An 18,587-nucleotide genomic window follows, 5' to 3' on the forward strand; every position below is an offset into this window, starting at 1 on the left:
CGATAAACAGGCTCACCTTCAGATCCCTGTGGGACCCTGAATCTGATTCAAAGATGGAGAAAGAAGCCTCTGCTTTTTTGATCTTTTTTTTTTTTTTTTGACCTGGGTCCTGGGCTCCCGGAAACGGCTTGCTTGGCTTTGCCTGCTTTGGAAGTGAGCCAGATGTGGGGCTCAAGGTATTGGGTTTCTTCTGCCAGGCATCGGCCTTCAGGAGAGGCCACTGCTGGGTCAAATCATGCTGACGGACTGTGGCATGGCTTTCTTTGCGTGCAGGTGGCTGAAGTCATCGCCCCCACAGCAGATGGCGCGGCAGTGGAGCTGGTCCGGCTGCGCAGCCTGGAGGCCAAGGCCGTGAGTGTGCGCACCCTGTCCGCACAGGGAGAGTCCATGGATTCTGCCCTCGCTGCCATCCCCCCTGACCTCCTGGTGCCTCCAGCCCCCCACCCGAGGACTGCTCCCCCACCAAAGCCATTAGCAAGTGACATGGATACCAAAGACCTGGGTCCCCACGTCAAAGTGGATGAGTCCTGGGAGCAGAGCCGGCCACCGGGCCCTGCTCATGGCCACATGTTGGAACCACCTGACATGCATAGCACTGGCCCTGGCAGAAGGTCACCCTCGCCCAGCCGGATCCTTCCTCAGCCACAAGGAGCCCCTGTGTCAACCACCGTCGCCAAGGCCATGGCCCGTGAAGCTGCACAGAGGGTAGCTGAGAGCAACAGGGTATGTTGTATATTCCTACCAGGTTGGTCTCTCCACCCAGGGTGCCGTGTGGTGTGACCTGTCCCTGCACCTGAGTGACCTGTCCCTGCACCTGGCAGGTAGAGACAGCTAAGACCTCAGCCTGGGACTGTTGTCCTGAACTGGGCGGGGACTTTTCTTTCAGTACCACATTCCAGCCTAAGTATAGGAGTGTGGGGTGGGGGAGGGGAGCAATTGTACCTAAGTATAGGAGTGTGGGGTGGGGGAGGGGAGCAATTGTAACTGTGGAGATTGAAGTTAGGAGTGAGGTTTGGGCATGCTCCCACTGTGGCCAGGAGACGTACAATATAAATCACCTATAAGGTGGCCCTCCCCACCAGACCTGGGGGACCCAGGACTGAATCGACCCCAGGTATCTACCTACCAGGTGCCCAGATGTTTGTGGCAAGCTTGAGTTTCTCCACTGGGGAGGCAGTGGGGCCTGTTAGTTTCAGGTTGCCCTGTGAGTCTCAAGATGGTCACCCCTGGGACTGTCTGCCAAGGCTGAGGTGTTCTTTCCCGTTAGACTTCCTCTAGCCAGGGCCCGGGTCAGGAGATTGAGGATACATGACCAAGGGTGAGCTCTGGAGTCAGAGGTCCCCAACAGGATGTTTGCAACACATCCTGTGCATCCCCACAAGGGCGTAGGGCTACCCTGACCTCAGGCCCCCAGCACCTCTTAAGACACTAGAGCATCAGACAGACTGTCTGTGAAGTCTGGTTTGCTCAGCAGTGGCTACTGACCCACCACAGAACGCATGAACTTCCGCCTCAATCATGAAGGGCGCTCTGAGACTCAGTGAGGCTGAGACCTGCACTGAATGACTACGTGATGCTTGTGGCAGATCCTAGTGCGGCCTCAGAGCGGCCCCTAGGAGAGCCCAGTGGCGCTAGGCTGGTCCAGAGACCCTTCCCAGGCTAATGCTCCACTCTCACAGTCACTGTGTAAACAGTAAGACAAGCAATAGAGGATGAGGGTTCCTATGGAGGTCTGTGCTCCCTCTAGTGAAGCTCAGAGTGACCCAGACCTCAGGAAGAGGGGAGGGGAGGGGAAGAGCTGGCTTTGGGAGCCTGGACCTCATGAGAACCACCCTGCAGTAGCAACCTAGAGTCACGTACTTAAGCCCAGCATCTTCCGTGTGTCTACCCAGAGGGAGGCTGCCCTGCTCAGTGTATTAAGAGGCCTCCCCAGGGTACCACTGGGGATCTCCTTGCCGCTCTCACCTCAGTACTTGGGGCCCATGCATCCTCCTGATGTCCCCGCAGCCCCTCCCCCACTCATCTCTGTCCCTTTCTCTTTCCAAGTTAGAGAAAAGGAGCCTCTTTTTAGAGCAAAGCAGTGCTGGGCCGTACGCCAACTCAGACGAGGAGGATGGCTATGCCTCCCCTGAGGTCAAGAGGAGAGGCACATCGGTGGATGACTTCCTGAAAGGGTCAGAGCTGGGCCAGCAGGTGAGAGCCCCCACTCCTCCCCGCATTAGCCCTTGGCTGGCTGAGGCTTTAGCAGGATGCATAGGGGTTTAGAGGCATGAGGACATTGGCCTAACCTGCCCTGAGTGTATGTGGGGGTGCCCATGTGTTCATATATGCATGCATGTGCCCGTGCATAAGTATCTTTATATGTGCACATGCATGTATGTGTTTGTGCTTGTTTGGTATATGCAAGTGTGTAGAAGTGTATGTGCAGGGGCTGGGGATTTAGCTCAGTGGTAGAGTGCTTACCTAGGAAGCGCAAGGCCCTGGGTTCGGTCCCCAGCTCCGGAAAAAAAGAACCAAAAAAAAAAAAAAAAAGAAGTGTATGTGCCTGTGTTTGCGTGTGTATGGTATGTATATGGGTTGCTGTTTGTCTGTGTTTGCGCATGTATGCATGTGTTCGTTGACATGTGTATGTGCCTGTGTGCGTTGCCTGGGTACACGAATATGTACATATGTGTGTGATTATTTACAGACATGTGAAAATGTGTTCTTGTGTGTCTGTATATGTGCACATGTGTGTACATGTTTCTATGTGTCTCTGTGTATGCTTGTATGTATGTATGCATATGTATTTGTCTCTTTGGTACATATGTGCATGAGTATGTTTATTCATGTGTTCATATATGGTACATGTGCTTGCTATGTGAGTACATGTGACTGAATTCTTGTGTATCAATGTGTACTTGTGTTCTTGTATATAAATATGTGTGTGCATGTGTGTGTGGACATGTATATACATGTCAGCATGTGTTCCCATGCATTTATGTGTCTCTGTATGAATATGTGTATATGTATTATATATGAGTGTGCATGTCAGCATGTTTCTATGCATGTTCTTGAGTGTGGACACATATATGCACATGTATGTGCATGCATATGTAACTTGTTCCCTTTTCAATGATTCTTTTAAAACCCTCCATGTCATCCCACATGACCTCTTGCCCTGTCATGTTCTTGTGTGACACTGTATACATGGATGCCCTGGGCCTCAGCCATCTGAATGGTCAGTGTCAGGTTTGAGCCTCTGTTCAGCTAGTGAAGTAAAGAGGTGACAGGTTGGAACTTGAGCTTCATATGATGTGACATACCAACACTGCATGCGCTTGTCTTCTTCAGCATGTGGGATCTTCACGCCTGTCAGAGTGGGGTGACCTGTGCTGTCCTCTCTCTGCTCCTTAGACAAAGTTGTTGGATCGGGTCTTGTTTGCTTCCCTAAGACAAGCTGTGTGCACATACACTGTGCCTCACATGGCTTTGCTACATGGACTCTACACACTGGCAAATACGGGCCCAGGACTCAAGGAGACAGACAGCCTGGGAGCCTGACGAGTACAGGATATCCCATGAAGGGCTGGAGAGATAGTTTGGTGGTTAAGGATAGCCCTTTCAGAGGACTCAGATTGGATTTCCAGCATCTACAAAGTGACTCACAATTGTCTATAACTCCAGTTTCAGGGGAGCCAATGCCCTCTTCTAGCCTCCACAGGTACTAGGTAGACGCGTAGTATATTGACATACATGCAGAGAAAACACCCATACACATAAAGTTAGAAATAAAAAAAAAGAAAAGAAAAGGCCCATCTGTGTTCCTTTTTGACCATAGCCTCACTGTTGCCATGGAGATGAGTACCACACAGAGAGCAGCCGGGGGTCAGACCTGTCGGACATCATGGAGGAAGATGAGGAGGAGCTATACTCAGAGATGCAGCTGGAGGATGGGGGCCGGCGTCGGCCCAGCGGTACCTCTCACAACGCCCTCAAGGTGAGCTTATGACAGGGTGCCCCGAATCTGGGGGATGCTCTATTCTGCCTTTTGCTGGGATTATTCCATGAATGCAGTTAGGAGTTACCTGTTGTTTCTGTCTGCTTTGCCAAGAGGTCTGGGTACTGGAGTTTGGGGGATCCGTTTGGAACCCCTAGACACAGCCAGCACTGTAGTGGGAATAGAGTTTTTTGGTTTTTTGTTTTTTTTTTTTTTTTTTTGGTTCTTTTTTTTGGGAGCTGGGGACCGAACCCAGGGCCTTGCGCTTCCTAGGTAAGCGCTCTACCACTGAGCTAAATCCCCAGCCCCAGGAATAGAGTTATAAGCAGCAGAACTAGCCCCAAACCTTACATATTCAGGCGGCGGCGGTGGCAGCTTCCTGGTAGGCACTGAACTGGCAGTGGAGGGCTGGGCCACACACGACTATGCAAAAGGAAGAATCCACATGGGGTAGAGCCACACAGCTGAGGCCAGAGGAGGCCTAGGACGTCTCACTCATTCCTGGGTGAATCACAGACCCCCCCACATCTGGAGAGAGTTCATACCATCCACCACTGGAGACCTGAGATGGAAGGATGGTTATCTCCTGGGAATGTCTGGGTGGGCGGGGCAGTGAAGCCTGCAGGGTTTATTTCTGCAGAAGTACATTACCCTGCACTGTGGCAGACAGAAAACCCACAGTACTCCTGTCTACTCAGGGCCTCTATAGAGACCACGTGGATAGTTTTCCCCAACAAAGGTCCCTGGAGGGGCTTTGGGGGCCTCCCTGTGGCCCTGCATGGTACAGCTCACACTGTTCCCTGTACCCCACCCCTCAGCAGGTCTCCACCAGCCTCTCCTGAATCTTGAGATTCCTGCCTGCCCCAGGCTATGCTCTGGAGCTGATGGGTGGATCAGGGAAAGGCATTCCACCTTTCAGAAACTCCTCTGGACAGGACAAGGTATTAGAAGTCTCTGCCGCCCAAGAGCTGCTGACCAAAGCGGAGAGCCATGGAGGGTCTTGTGACGCTGGAGGGGTAGCCCCGCCCACCTCTCTGACAAGCAGACTAGCAGTATCCTAGGGGCAGCGGGATCAGGGTAGCCGCAGATGTGTCCCACTCACCCACCCGGCTTCTTACAAGTGAGGGTTTGGAAATTCTCTCAATAAACTGCCAAGGGCAGTTGGGAGCTGTGATCATACTGAACCCACAGTCCCACATGACAGGGATTGGCTAAGCCAAGCCAGGTTTCCTAGAGGGACCAGGGCATCTGACCCTTCACCCCCAACTGGCCGCGCTCCCCTGCCTTCCCTGTGTCACCCTCTTTTTCAGCTGCTATTCTTTTCTTTCATAGCGCTCAACACACCTAAGCCAAAAATCCTTGACCGTGGCACTGTAAAGGAGAAAGATTCTTGCGTTAGCAGGTCCTGTGTCCACCCGCTCATGGGTAGTGGCAGAGGCAATCAGTAGACCGTGCTAGGTGTCCCACAGACCATTGGGGGACAGCTGGCAAGGTCATCTTCATGGGCACCCATCATAAATGCACCCCCAGATCTCAGCACGGGATAAGAACAGATTTCCTAGAGTCGGCCACATCTCCTCAAAGGGTTGTACAGAGCAGTGGCTGGCATCAAAATATGCTTTTTGGATAAAGATGGCTGAGGGCTGGATCTAGCGGAGGATGGTACCTGTGGAGGGGCAAGCTAAGACTTGAATGTAGGAGTGTTTATGTAGTGATCTCAAGAGTAGCCAGCTCCCTGCCAGGCGCTGAGACCAGATGGGCCAGATGTGGTAAATCTCAGGTGTGGAGTCAGAGGGCCTTGGTCCTTTGTAGGCACCAAGTAGGCACTGGGTCTGTTTGGCAACATTCAGCAGATCACAGGCGTGCTTCAAGAACTAAGCTCCTCCCCCTGACTATCGCTCTAGTTAAAGGAGTGATGAGTTGGGGTCATCTGGGGTGCTAAGTGCTGGGAAGGGACCAGTCCAGAGGGACAATGTGGGGCCACCTCCCACTACACTTGGCATTCAATGGTGACTGTCCTTGGGCTTCGGGGAATCAGCCGTGGTGGCAGAAAAATTCACTCTCTGCAAAACTCCCCGCAAGGGCCTGGGAGTATTGTTTCCTCCTCTGGCTCACTCGCATGGCGTCTGCTCTGACGTCCCGCTGGCTCATCTGTGTGCCCCCCCCCTTGTGCTCCGCAACCCCCACGTGACCCATCTGCTCCATCCCAGAGCCCCAGCAGGCATGCCGCAGGTCCCCACGAGCAAAGGCTGCCTCGCGCTGCCCCGCCTGCCTCGCTGCCAAGACTAATTCTGTGTGTGTTTTCTCTCCTTCCTCCACCGCCTCATGTCTGGTCATACAACCGCTCTCTCACACATGCTGTCCCCAAGGAATACCATAAGGCTAGGAGCTTGGAAGGTGCTTTCCTGGAGCAGCCCGAGTTCCCCCAACAGCCCCACCGCAGTAAGAGACTGTTCAGTATCCCTGAGGTAGCTGAGGAGGACGCGGAGCACGGCGAGCCGCTGCTCAGGCAGGGCATGGGGTCCTCCCGAGCCAGGGCCTTGTTGGCCATGGAGCGTGGCCCAGCGCGGTCCTGTTGGGGACATCCGGTCCTACAGGGATCCTGGCTCCCTGCAGAGCACAGGGGCCCAGGCATCTATATGGAGGACCTCTTTCTGGAAGACAGAGGCTGTCGGTTCAGCCGCTCGGCCACCAGGAGCCCGGACAGTGGTTTGGATTGTGGCAGTGAGGAGGAAGAGTCTCGATTTAGTTTCAGGAGCACCTCGGCCAAATGCAGTCCAGGCCCTGGTCACTGTCCCTGTAGGAGAAGCCCGAGGCCCCTGCTGGCCCGGCGGAGGACGCTGACCCGACAAAGCAGCATCGAAGAGGACTTTGGGGAGCAGGTGGACCCCAGTGACGTCATCAGGAGCGATGACACCCAGCCCAGCCCGGAGAGGCCCGTGCCCAGGAGGGATGGCTGGGACGAGGCCAGCGATCACGAAGATTTTCGGGGTGTCTGGAGGAAAAGCCCAGCTATGCCCGACAGTAGGGCAGCTGAGCGTCTCACACAGCCTCCTCCCCGAGTGGCAGACGGCCCTTTGGTGTGTCAAGTAACCATCCTCCCCGCGCGCTTGCCAAACCAATCCGTGCTCATCCTTTTGTTGGTTTTGCCTTTGGTTCCGGTTTTGGCGTGCATCCGGGGGACTCTCTGGGCCGCTCTCTTTGGTTCTTTTCCCTGCATTTTTTTTTTTTAATTTCTTCGGTCCCCATTGCTTCTCGGTTGCTTGATCATCCCAAAGGTTTCCTTGCTTTGGAATAACAATCTTCCCAACAGAATCGGCGATGGTCTCGGCTGCTTTACTTAAAGGACAACTGAATCTAAGTTTTAATTAAGGGTTAGCTGAACTGCTGAGTATCTGAACTCAGGAAACAACAACCCCCCCCAAAAAAAGGATCCTTATGGACTCGGGGGACTGCTGGTATGATCAAAGGCGTTTTGCCTTTGTTGTTTGGGCTTTTTACGTTTTTGTTTTTTTTTTTTTTCCTTTTGGCTTTCATCTATAACTGTTTAAAAAAATATGGAGAATAACTAGGCAAGAAACTCCTCTTTGTAAATTGTTTCCAATGTTTTGCTCTCCCCAATCGTTTACCCCCTCTGTGTCTACCACAGAGCAGGGGTTCATCCGAGGCCTCATTCGTCTCTGTAATTGTATTCTTTCTGCAACATCTGCCCCGCCCCCAACTGTCAACGGGCACACAGGTGGGCCACCAGCATGGCAGCGAAGCCTCCCTCTGAGCTATGCACGCACGCTGTGACTTGTCCACGCCGGGCACTGCCTGCAACCCCTCCACACCCAGTCTCACTCACGGCTTTAGGCTCACACACCCTGGCTCCTGTGGCCTGGGGATGATCTCCATTAGCCTGTTTCTAGCAATCCCTTTTCCTTTGGTCAGTTCTGACCTCTAGTTCAAATGAGAGGTAGACATCTCTAGACTGGAGGCCTGTTCAGGCCCAGTTTAATCACGGTGCATGACTGAGACTGATTGCACACGGGCAATCCCGAGTGTCTAGAACCCTCCTCTGTCGGTGACAGACTTTGGGAATTTTGGCAGTGTATTTCCGCTAGTGACACTTGGGGGTGGACAGCAAAACCAGGAGAAGACTTGCCTGTAAAAGACCCTGAGCTGTAAACCATAGTCAATTTGGTTCAAAGGATTTGGCTTTAGAAGCAATGGCACCGACCAAAAGCTCTCTCCTGTGACGCATTTTTACCACCAGCCCTCGCTGTGGTGTGTCCGGAAGGGACCTGGATATAGAAAATGGGGTCCTGGGCTCGGCTAACTTCTCCCCCAGGTTGCTCAGCTAACCTCTCAGTTAAAAGCTACGTTTAGTTGCCTTTAGTGCTTCCGCTTCCAATCCGGATTGATTTGGCTTTAATTCCTCCTTTCCTCCCGAGGCCAATGATGGATGACATCTAACTACAGTATTCTTCTGGGTCTAGATTTTAGGAAACTCCGCCTTGATGGGACGAGGAGACCGGATGGAGCATGTGAGCCGAAGGTATTCGCACAGCGGCGGAGGTCCTCAGAGACATAGGCCGATGGCTCCATCCATTGGTTAGTGGTCCAATCTGTGTCGTTCACTTTCTGTCCATCACCTATTTAAAAACAATTCTGGGATCATGGGGGACTTTGGCCCTGATGAAAAATGCCCAAGAAAAAGGACAATGGGACTCAGTGCTGGGGTTCAGTCCACCATGCCAGGGAGCGTGTAAGAGGAGAGTGGCTCACCTCATGACTGCCACCATGTGGGAGGGGAGAGGAGAGAACAAAATACCTTGTCTGCTAGCTTTGTCCTTTCGCCTCCTACTCCATCAACCAGAGCTCCAGGGATGGCGAATCCCGCATTCCCACATGAATGACAGAGCTCCTCCTGCTACATCCTCTCTGGACCTATTGTCATAGACGCACTCAGAGATGCGTGTTAGTAAGTTCCTGAGGGGGGAGAGAGAGATGCTGAGTTGACTGTATACCCCAGATGTGCTCTAGGTGTATAGGGCCATCGATGTGCATGAGCCACATTGGTGCAGGTCTTGAAAACATCTGGAAGCTGGATGTGTCCCCACGGCACATGTCCCCTTTCTGAGCCACCACTGGCCCTTCCCCTCGTCACCCATCCCGATTCCATTTTCTTTGTCTACTTCATGAAACTCGTGCTTCCTTTTTGTACAAACCATTTGGGATTCAGCTAGTGGTGCCCAAAGGCTGTCATTGGGTTGTTGTCACCAACCTGTGCTAAGGGTAGCCCCAGGCCACATGCTGTTGACATGGAATCAGCAATTCTAAGTGATGTTTGCAACAGGGATGGGGAAGAGCCAAATAAATCAGGCTTTTGTGAACACACACATACAGGCACACACATACAGGCACACACATGCACACGCACACACACATACAGATACACATGAGACACATAAACACACACACACACACACACACACACACACACACACACACACCAGCAGGGATGTCAAGCAGAAGTGGCTGCAGACAAAACCAGCTTCATCCTTTCAGAGCTGAAGGAAACCTGCTCAGGTGACCTCACTGGAAAGATTTCAAACCACAGCAAGCAAGAGGTTTTGGAATACCATTCTTCTCCCACCCCCAAGAGGAATCCAAACAGCAGGAGGAACCCCTTCTGGATGTCTCCCTCCTACAGTGGCAGGGACGCATTTTCCTTCGCATCTCTCGGATCTTCACCCGGCATCTGTCTGCCAGTACAGGTGTCATGGAATGTTGGACATCTTCAGCTGGTTATGCTACCAACTGGGGATGAGGCTTAAGTATTAGAGTATGAGCCAACCTCACACTGCCAAAAAGACCCCAAACCAAAAAGATCCCCCACCGACAAAACAAAGCCTGTTTTTAGTAAAACAAAAGAGATGGTGAGGGCTGGGTGTGGCCAGACTCGGACACCACTGAGCCCATGGGAGCAGGTCAACCCGCAGCTCTGTGCTCCCATCCAACCGTCCCTGACAAAGTGAGCAGAACCAGGTTTGGGCTCTGTTCGGTTCTGTGGGCCTTCTGTCCTGAGGCTTGAGAGCCAGGGCCAGCGCACTTGAGGCTCGGCTCATGCTCTGCTAGGCAGGTTGGCTGTCCAGTCTCAGGGCTCTCCTATGATAAATGGGGGGCACAGTTCTGCTGGAGAAGAAGACATCACTCACAAGGTCAAATAAACCGGCTTTTGTGAGCCCCTCCATCCCCGGAGCGGAGAATCCATAAGCAATAATGGGCATTCTGAGAATCACTGAGAGAGATGTCATTTGTGGAGGTAGGATGGGCTTCCTACTCCAATTTCTGGAGCCAGGAACTTAACACTACTGGTACAGCAAGTCAGAGACTGCACAAGAAGGCAGGGACATCTCACGCCCACAGGCATGTCAGATGTCCTTGTCCCTGAGAGCCAGGGACAGCCTTCACTGTCTGAACTGGGACCCTTGTCATTGAATCTTACATATGCTTTGTCTGGATTCTTAAGGTGAAGAACCCAGGAGGCCGCAGGCATGCATGTAGCTGGCACCAAAGAGAGAGTAATGCTGTGTAACAAAGATCACATCTTTCATCTTAACACTTAAAAGAGCATGAGCCCAGGCAGCTCCCTTTACTTCTCATTCTTGTAGCTACTCAGGAACCTGTGCAAGACGCACAACTTAAACCCAGGGCTTTGCACGGGGTGCCCGTGTGTGGAAGGACAAACCTCCGTGCCTGTGAACACAGGAAAGAAAACATCCGTGTGATAAGTCATCCATGTGGGAGATCATCCATGTGATAGGTCATCTATGTGATAGGTCTACCACTCACCAAGAACACCAGCCACATGGTCCAAGGAGCCAGTGACTAATAACCTGGGGTCAGGGGTCAGAAAATATGTTCCTCCGGTCCTTAGTTCTCTTTTCATGTTAAAATTGTAGCAACTAGGTTCTGCAGAGATGGCTCAGTGGTTAAGTTGCTGCCCTGGCAAAGGACCTGGATTTCATTTCCTAGTAGCCAAGTAGCAGCTCACGACCACCTGTAACTCCAGTTCCCGGAGATCCAATGCCCTCTTCTGGTCTCCACATACAAACGGTGCACACACGTACATATAAAATAAAAAGTAGGGCTGGGGATTTAGCTCAGTGGTAGAGCGCTTACCTAGGAAGCGCAAGGTCCTGGGTTCGGTCCCCAGCTCCGGAAAAAAGAACAATAAATAAATAAATAAATAAATAAATAAATAAATAATAAAAAGTAAACATTTAGAAAAAAAGAGCCGTTAGTATTTTAGATATTCAATTGTGATTATCTTTTTTCCTGGGTAACTTCTGGTCTCTGTGTTCATCTTACTACCTATCCATCAAATGCAAGGCCTCCGGGTGGGGTGGGGTGGGGTGGGGTGTGTGTGTGTCAGTTTTCTGAAAATGAATGGTTACATTGCATCAGAGTGTAATGTAGTCCACCTCACTAATCAATTAGAACTTTCTCTGGTTGTTTCCTGTCTGCCTGGTGGTTTGGGGAAACACAGCACAACCACCATCCACAGAAAATGTTGAAAATGGAAAACTAGTTAAGACCAAGAGAGACTCCCTCCCTGCGGAGGGACCCAAGGAACCTGGTGCATGTTGTAGATGACATCAGACATTTAGCTTACTTCGGGTTGTAGGCTTACAAAACCTACTTCATTTTGGGTTCTTAAATGCTCCAGGCTCTATTCTAACCCAAGGACCAGAGATTGGGGAGAGAGAGGGTTAATAGGAAAAGGGAGTTGGGGACCTGTTTAGTAGTAGTTTGTTGGGGTGAGTCCACTCTTCTCGGTCAGGATACCAGCAGTCCAGCTCAATAGCAAACATCGAACACACATCAGTAGCAGCAGCTCCATCCAGCAGAAACAGCAAGGCTCCAGCGAATCTGCATGAGTCAGCAGAAAGTTCCAGAATCAACTGGAATGCCATGAGAAGGTCTTTGATGTGTCTCTGTCTACGAAATGAAGACCAGCCAAGTCCAGCGAGGCATTGCGCTGCATAGCGCCCGTCTTCCCAAGCGTCCGCTCCATCAAAAAATCACGTGCTCTCTCACGTGTCTGCTTCGGCAAAACATCCTCTCAGAAGATGGCTTTCAGAAAAACATCACGTGACACGAGCAAGTTTCCAAAGAAACAAGAAATTCCCACTTCATCAGGTGCATAAGCTGTTCGTGAGTGAAGGCGTCCCTGCGTGCCTCGGATGACTTAACAGGCATTTTCCAGGAGTTGACCGCGGGCCTCCATTCCTAGATCCAGACTCCACTGTTGACCACAGAGGTCTTGCTGTCCACAGCAAAGCCATGTAATACAACCCCAAGAAGCACGGAGAACCCAGAGACAGCAAATGTTCATCAAAGACGCATTCAGAAGTTGCCATCCCTGGGCTGATTCTACAGCTGAAACTTCGCCAACTAGTCCTGTGACAGGGGACCGAGTTCCTCTTGCAAACCCCGATAGATCCAAAGTGGGGCCTCATGGCTGCCCACGGGTTCCACCCCAGATTCCACACATTTTCTAAGAGTGACTGTTGGAGTTCTTAGGGCGCTTCCTGCCAAAACCACAGTGAAAAGCAATCAACAGGCTGTAGGTAATTGGGTTCCATGGTCAAGTTAAAGGTCCACAGAAGACAAGAATGGATCACGAAGCAACAGATTGCCTATGGCATGTGGTTTCAATAACATCCCCGCCAATGTAAAAAAAAAAAAAAATCAGCCTTTCATGTTGCTAAAGGACATTTTTAAAAATTTTGTGGTTTTAGGGTTACTGAATACTATTTAGAGACACACATACCATGTTTTTAATTAAGATTGGTCTTTATGACTATTATTAGTGTTTTTGCATGTATGTGTGTGCTCCTTGTGCATGCAGTGCCTGACGAGGCCAGAAGAGGGCGACAGATCCCACGGAACAGGAGTTACTACAAATTGTGAGCCTCCATGTGGGGGCTGGAAACCCAACTCAGGTCCTCCGCAAGGGCATCCAGTGCTTTTAACCTCTGAGTCATTTCCCCAGCCTTCAAAGTATGTTTATGACTGAGAAAGGGATGAATTCCAGGACAAGAAGTCATTGGTTTGAGTGGTTGGTACCCTGAGGTACAGATAGCATTACAGAAATAAAGATGAGGGAGTTAGTATCGAGCCAGAGTTTCTCATTTTGCCTTATTTTAAAATCTGGAATATTTTACTACTCCCCCTTAGATCTTCTGACACACGACAGGTAAAAACTGAGGTCTGAGAAAAGGTCGTCAGATCGAGGGTGACGGCCACTCTGTAGTACAGGTGTGATTCTTTAAATCACTACTATTTGGTGAGTGAAAGAAGTCACCTCTTTGGTGTTCTCTGTCCACCTATGTCACCCCCTGAGTCACATCTAGAGACAGTTGTCAGGCCAGTTGCTCTCCCAAGCTTCTCTCCCTCCTGACAGTTTTAGTTTCTGACCAACTGGCCACAGCCTATATTGTGGCAATTTTCAAGCTGCAGGTCTCAGCCCCTCTGGGGTTTGAGCAACCCTTTCATAGGAGTCCCATAGCAGATAGATAGATAGATAGATAGATAGATAGATAGATAGATAGATAGATAGCCTGTATATCAGATAATTACATTATGATTCATAACAGTAACAAAATGACTGCTATGAAGTAGCAGTGGAAATAATTTTATGGTTGAGGGTCACCACATGAGGAACTGAATTAAAGTGTCACCACAGCCTCAGGAAGGTGGAGAACTAGTTCTCTGTCATCTCCCTCTCTGTGAAACGCATGCCCATATCTGTGTGTATGCACGAGAGTACGCGTGTGTATGTGTGCGCATGGGTGTGTGTGTAATTGTCCTCTGTATTTGCAGGTTGCACATTCTCAGATTTGAGCAACTATAGATAGAAAATATCTGAAGGGCTGGAGAGATGGCTCAGGGGTTAAGAGCACTGACTGCTCTTCCAGAGGTCCTGAGTTCAAATCCCAGCAACCACATGGTGGCTCACAACCATCTGCAATGGGATCTGGTGCCCTCTTCTGGTGTGTCTGAAGACAGTGACAGTGTACTCACATACACAAAATAAATAAATCTTTAAAAAATGTGTTATTAAAAAAAAATCTGAAGAGCACTTTCACCTGTACCAAAGATTTCATTCCTCAACTCCGGAAACTGTAGAACAGCCAAGCATCGACAATGTACCGGAAGTGCCCTGGCACTGTTTAAAGTGTCCAAGATGGGGGTTGGGGATTTAGCTCAGTGGTTAGAGCGCTTACCTAGGAAGCACAAGGCCCTGGGTTTGGTCCCCAGCTCCGGAAAAAAGAACCAATAAATAAATAAATAAATAAATATAAAAAAATAAAGTGTCCAAGATGGAGTGGGGGTAGGAGATGGCTAGAGAGATGGTTCAGTAGTTAAAATTATATACATACACACACACATACACACACACACACACACACACACACACACACATATATATATATATATATATATATATATATATATCTTTCAGAGGAGGATTTTGAGATTTGAGTTTGGTCCTAGAAACCACATCAGGATACTCACAACCACCTATAACTCCAGCTCCCAGAGGACCCGGCACCTCCCACCTCCAAGGCACCTGTACTCACGTGCACAAATCTACACATAATTAGAAATAAATCCTTTTTTTAAAAAAAGTATTCAAGGTGGAAGCACGGTTCTATTTGCAATCTTATTTAAGGGACAGGGTTATTATGAAGTTTAGTGTTTGCATGAGGAAATCTGAAGCGATCGTCTTGCAGGTATGGCTAGATAACCACACACCTTGTGATATATCAAGTCACACACACACACACACACACACACACACACACACACTAGTACATTAGATGCAAAAAATAATCACGATTAGATACGGAGAAAGCATTAATTTCCTTCCGTGGAGGGTGTATCTGCTGCTGGTTAAACATTCAGAGCTGGGAGAACGTCATTGTCGGCCATGTTGAATTCTGAAGTGTGAGAAAGGTAAATAACCTTGTAAGTTAGCCTTGGGTCCTGCTGAGGACCCAAGAGGCATCTCATGAGGGGCCCATCTGCACTCTGAGGGGACCAAACACCTATGCAAGGCCCCTTCCTTCTACGGCTTTCGCTCACAATATGGCTTGGGTTGGCGTGCTGTTCTGAAGTAATCACCCGCTTCGATTATCCCATCTCTGGCGGATTTCTGGCCCCGTGCTGAGCCCAGACAGAGGAAGAGGAATGCACAGGGCTGCCCATTTCATAGAAGCACTTCAGATGCACTGTACCCGCGTTGTTCCACCAGGGTCACATGATCCCTGTGCTCTGTTCCCTGCCCACTCCAGATGAATACACGGGGCGAGACCATCTTTCTCCAGACTTCTATGACGAGTCAGAAACGGACCCCGGTGCTGAGGAGCTCCCGGCCCGCATCTTCGTTGCTCTGTTTGACTATGACCCGCTCACCATGTCCCCAAACCCGGATGCTGCCGAAGAGGAGCTGCCCTTCAAAGAAGGACAGATCATCAAGGTACTGATGGCTGTGGTGCCTGGGGACAGGGGACAGAGACTGGCTGTAGAGAGGGGTTTGTGCAAACATGGGCAGTAGCAGACCTTTGGCCTCAAGGGCTGTGACATGACTGAGCATGCAGTACACACGCCACACCTAGGCCTGCAGGAGTGTGCGCGTAGGTATGGGTACGATCCAGTAGGGCACACAGGCGAAGGCACTGCCTCTTTTCCTAGGTAAAGTAAGTGTACTGCACGATCTGTGCTTAAGGCTTGCCAGCCCTGAGCCAGTGATTGAAACGCAGAGGTTCAAGCATCTGACACCTAAACTTCAGGCTAGCACGCCAACAAAGGGGAGGGGAGAGAGAAGGGGAGGAGCCAACAAAGGGGAGGGGAGAGAGAGGGGAGGAGCCAACAAAGGGGAGGGGAGAGAGAAGGGGAGGAGCCAACAAAGGGGAGGGGAGAGAGAGGGGAGGAGCCAACAAAGGGGAGGGGAGAGAGAAGGGGAGGAGCCAACAAAGGGGAGGGGAGAGAGAGGGGGAGGAGCCAACAAAGGGGAGGGGAGAGAGAAGGGGAGGAGCCAACAAAGGGGAGGGGAGAGAGAGAAGGGGAGGAGCCACGGTCATGGGTCCAGCTGGCCCATGACCGATGCAGGTGAGGGGTGGGGCTTGAAAAGTGTGTTCTCGGCAGTTTTTATTGGCACTCTGCTTCCGGTGGGGCTGACGTGGGGCTAAGCCGGGATATCGGATGCTCCGATTCCCCCCCCCCGCCCCCGTGACTCCAGGTATATGGAGACAAAGACGCAGATGGCTTCTACCGTGGGGAGACCTGTGCCAGGCTCGGCCTCATTCCCTGTAACATGGTCTCCGAGATCCATGCGGATGATGAGGAGATGATGGACCAGCTGCTGAGACAAGGCTTCCTCCCTCTGAACACACCCGTGGAGAAAATAGGTGAGCGTGGTCCCTCGGGCTCTGCTGCATGTAGACTTTGCAGGCCCCCAGAAGCCCAGGCTCCCCAGCACCTCTGAGTGCCCAGTTCTTGGATTCTCTATCCATTATTGTTGGATTAAAAACGTACTCTGCAGTCCAGTACTGCACTACAACGGTGTGCTTTAGGGACATTCACGAACCCAGGTATTTGTGCACTGACTCGTTCTAGTTTGCTTTCTGTGCTGGAAAAACGTTCCAGCTAAAAACAACTTGGCGAGGAAAGGGTTTATTCCACCTTCTGTTTCATCGTTGAGGGAAGCTGTGGCAGGACCTAAGGCACAGACCAGGGAGGATCACTGCTTACTGGATTGCTCAGCCCGCTTTCTTTACAACCTAGAGGCACCTGCTCAGGGGTGGCACCACCCACACAGGGCTGTCCCCACCCCTACATTAATCATCAATTAAAAAAAAAAAAAAAAGCCCTACAGCCTTGCTCACAGGCTAATCTGATGGAGGCAAATGCTCCAGATGGGCATTCCCTCTCCCCAGTGTACAGTTACATTGATAAAAGGTCAGAGGTCTAACCTGGGAGGATGGGAAAATGCTAACAGTGAAACCAGTCACTGTTGAAACATGGCCTTTCCTCATGGAACCTGCCTTCTCTTCATTCAAGGGCTTAGGATTTGTAATTGGCGCAGGTCTTGGAAACTGGTTGATGTTCTGAGATTCCCTATAGATCAAATGGAAACTGAGCAGGCTTATCTATTTTGTTCCAAGATACACCATGATTAATTAGCCTGTCCCCAAAGTCAGGCCATCAGAGGCATTGTTTTGCCTGTGCTATCCATAATGCTAACTGTGCCTTGGATGATTCAATGCTGTGACCTGGCCATGCTACTCTGGGTGTCTCAAAGAGATGCCATCCCAGCATGTGTGACCACTCACCAAAACTACTCTTGCAGCTCCTGTGCCCCTAGCAGGTGGCTCCATCAGAGTCTTGTTCTCTCGCAATTATTCACAGCTTTAGAAGCTAGGGGAGGGGATCTTGTGAGTCCTGTAAACTTTGGAGTGTCCTAATCCTTGTAAGTTTCCTAGCTTCTTGAGTCTTAAGAGCCTCCGCCTTCTTTCTAGCCAGGTTTCAATTCAAAGGATAGCTGTGGTTCTCTTCCAGAACCTAATGGCTCCTGCTAGGCTTTCCCAAGCCATAGCCACTTAATACCTCAGACTACCTGGACTTAGTTTGGGAGGAGGTCCCCTATCTGACGGAAACCCCATGGCATGGTGGACACAGGGAGAATGGCACTGTGAAAGTGAATAGTCTAAAAAAACACCCATGAACATTGGAGGCTGAGACAGTTGACCCAAGCTGGGGACGTTAGCAAGTGGTGCCCATACTTTTGGGTAGTGAGTAAGGGTTACCCCAACTTGGGGATTTTCATAACTAGTTCTTATGGTTTTGCAGAGAGAAGTAGAAGAAGCGGCCGGGGTCACTCTGTACCCACACGGAGAATGGTGGCTCTCTACGACTATGACCCTCGGGAAAGCTCCCCTAACGTGGACGTTGAGGTACCAGCCTGGAGTTGTTCTTTCATGCTGACCCGGAACTACTACCAATGGCTTCCTGGCTAAGCTTTTATGGGTACCACACTTAGGCCATGAGCCTTTGAGTCCCGCTCCTCTCTGAGCACAGTAGAGAGGGAGAGCCAGGGTTGGGGATTTAGCTCAGTGGTAGAGTGCTTGCCTAGCAAGCGCGAGGCCCTGGGTTCAGTCCCCAGCTCCGAAAAAAAAAAAAAAAAAAAAAAAAAAGAGAGAGAGAGAGAGGGAGAGCCAGTGACCAGCCACTCCACAGCAAACCCAGGTCCATGTTACCCATGGTCAGTCCAGGTCCAAGGATGGCGGCAGAGACCCCAGAAATCATTGATAAGTGAGCAACAGCCCTTTGTAGCCACACTCACCAACTGTCCCACCCCCTCCCACACAGCTCGGGTGGTCATCCTGACATAGCACACTGTAGCACAGGTTTACCACGGAGAGGACAGACAGGCCTTATTCCAGAGTATGGTCCACTTGCTCCATTGTGTTCCCATTCATCTATTAGGGTGTCTGGTTTCCAAACTGTGCCATGGAGCTGTAAGCATAAAATACACCTGGCCTACGTGAAG

General features: G+C 50.7%; 1 protein-coding gene across 16 annotated transcripts in view; it reads left to right on the top strand.

Annotated features, from left to right (window-relative positions):
* Window positions 1-18,587, top strand: part of Rimbp2 (RIMS binding protein 2) — a 198,722-nt gene that overhangs the window by 166,721 nt on the left and 13,414 nt on the right. For 8 of the 16 annotated variants that reach the window (XM_087577809.1, XM_087577811.1, XM_087577812.1 and 5 more), the window contains 8 exons: window positions 274-723; window positions 2,047-2,193; window positions 3,821-3,979; window positions 6,349-7,059; window positions 8,461-8,575; window positions 15,331-15,515; window positions 16,278-16,446; window positions 17,888-17,991. In XM_087577809.1, the coding sequence (XP_087433935.1) occupies window positions 274-723; window positions 2,047-2,193; window positions 3,821-3,979; window positions 6,349-7,059; window positions 8,461-8,575; window positions 15,331-15,515; window positions 16,278-16,446; window positions 17,888-17,991 (2,040 nt within the window). 16 annotated transcript variants of the gene reach the window in all.

This window comes from Rattus norvegicus, chromosome 12 (genome assembly GCF_021556685.1).
Source record: "Rattus norvegicus strain SHRSP/BbbUtx chromosome 12, alternate assembly SHRSP_T2T, whole genome shotgun sequence".
NCBI classification, from domain to species: domain Eukaryota; kingdom Metazoa; phylum Chordata; class Mammalia; order Rodentia; family Muridae; genus Rattus; species Rattus norvegicus.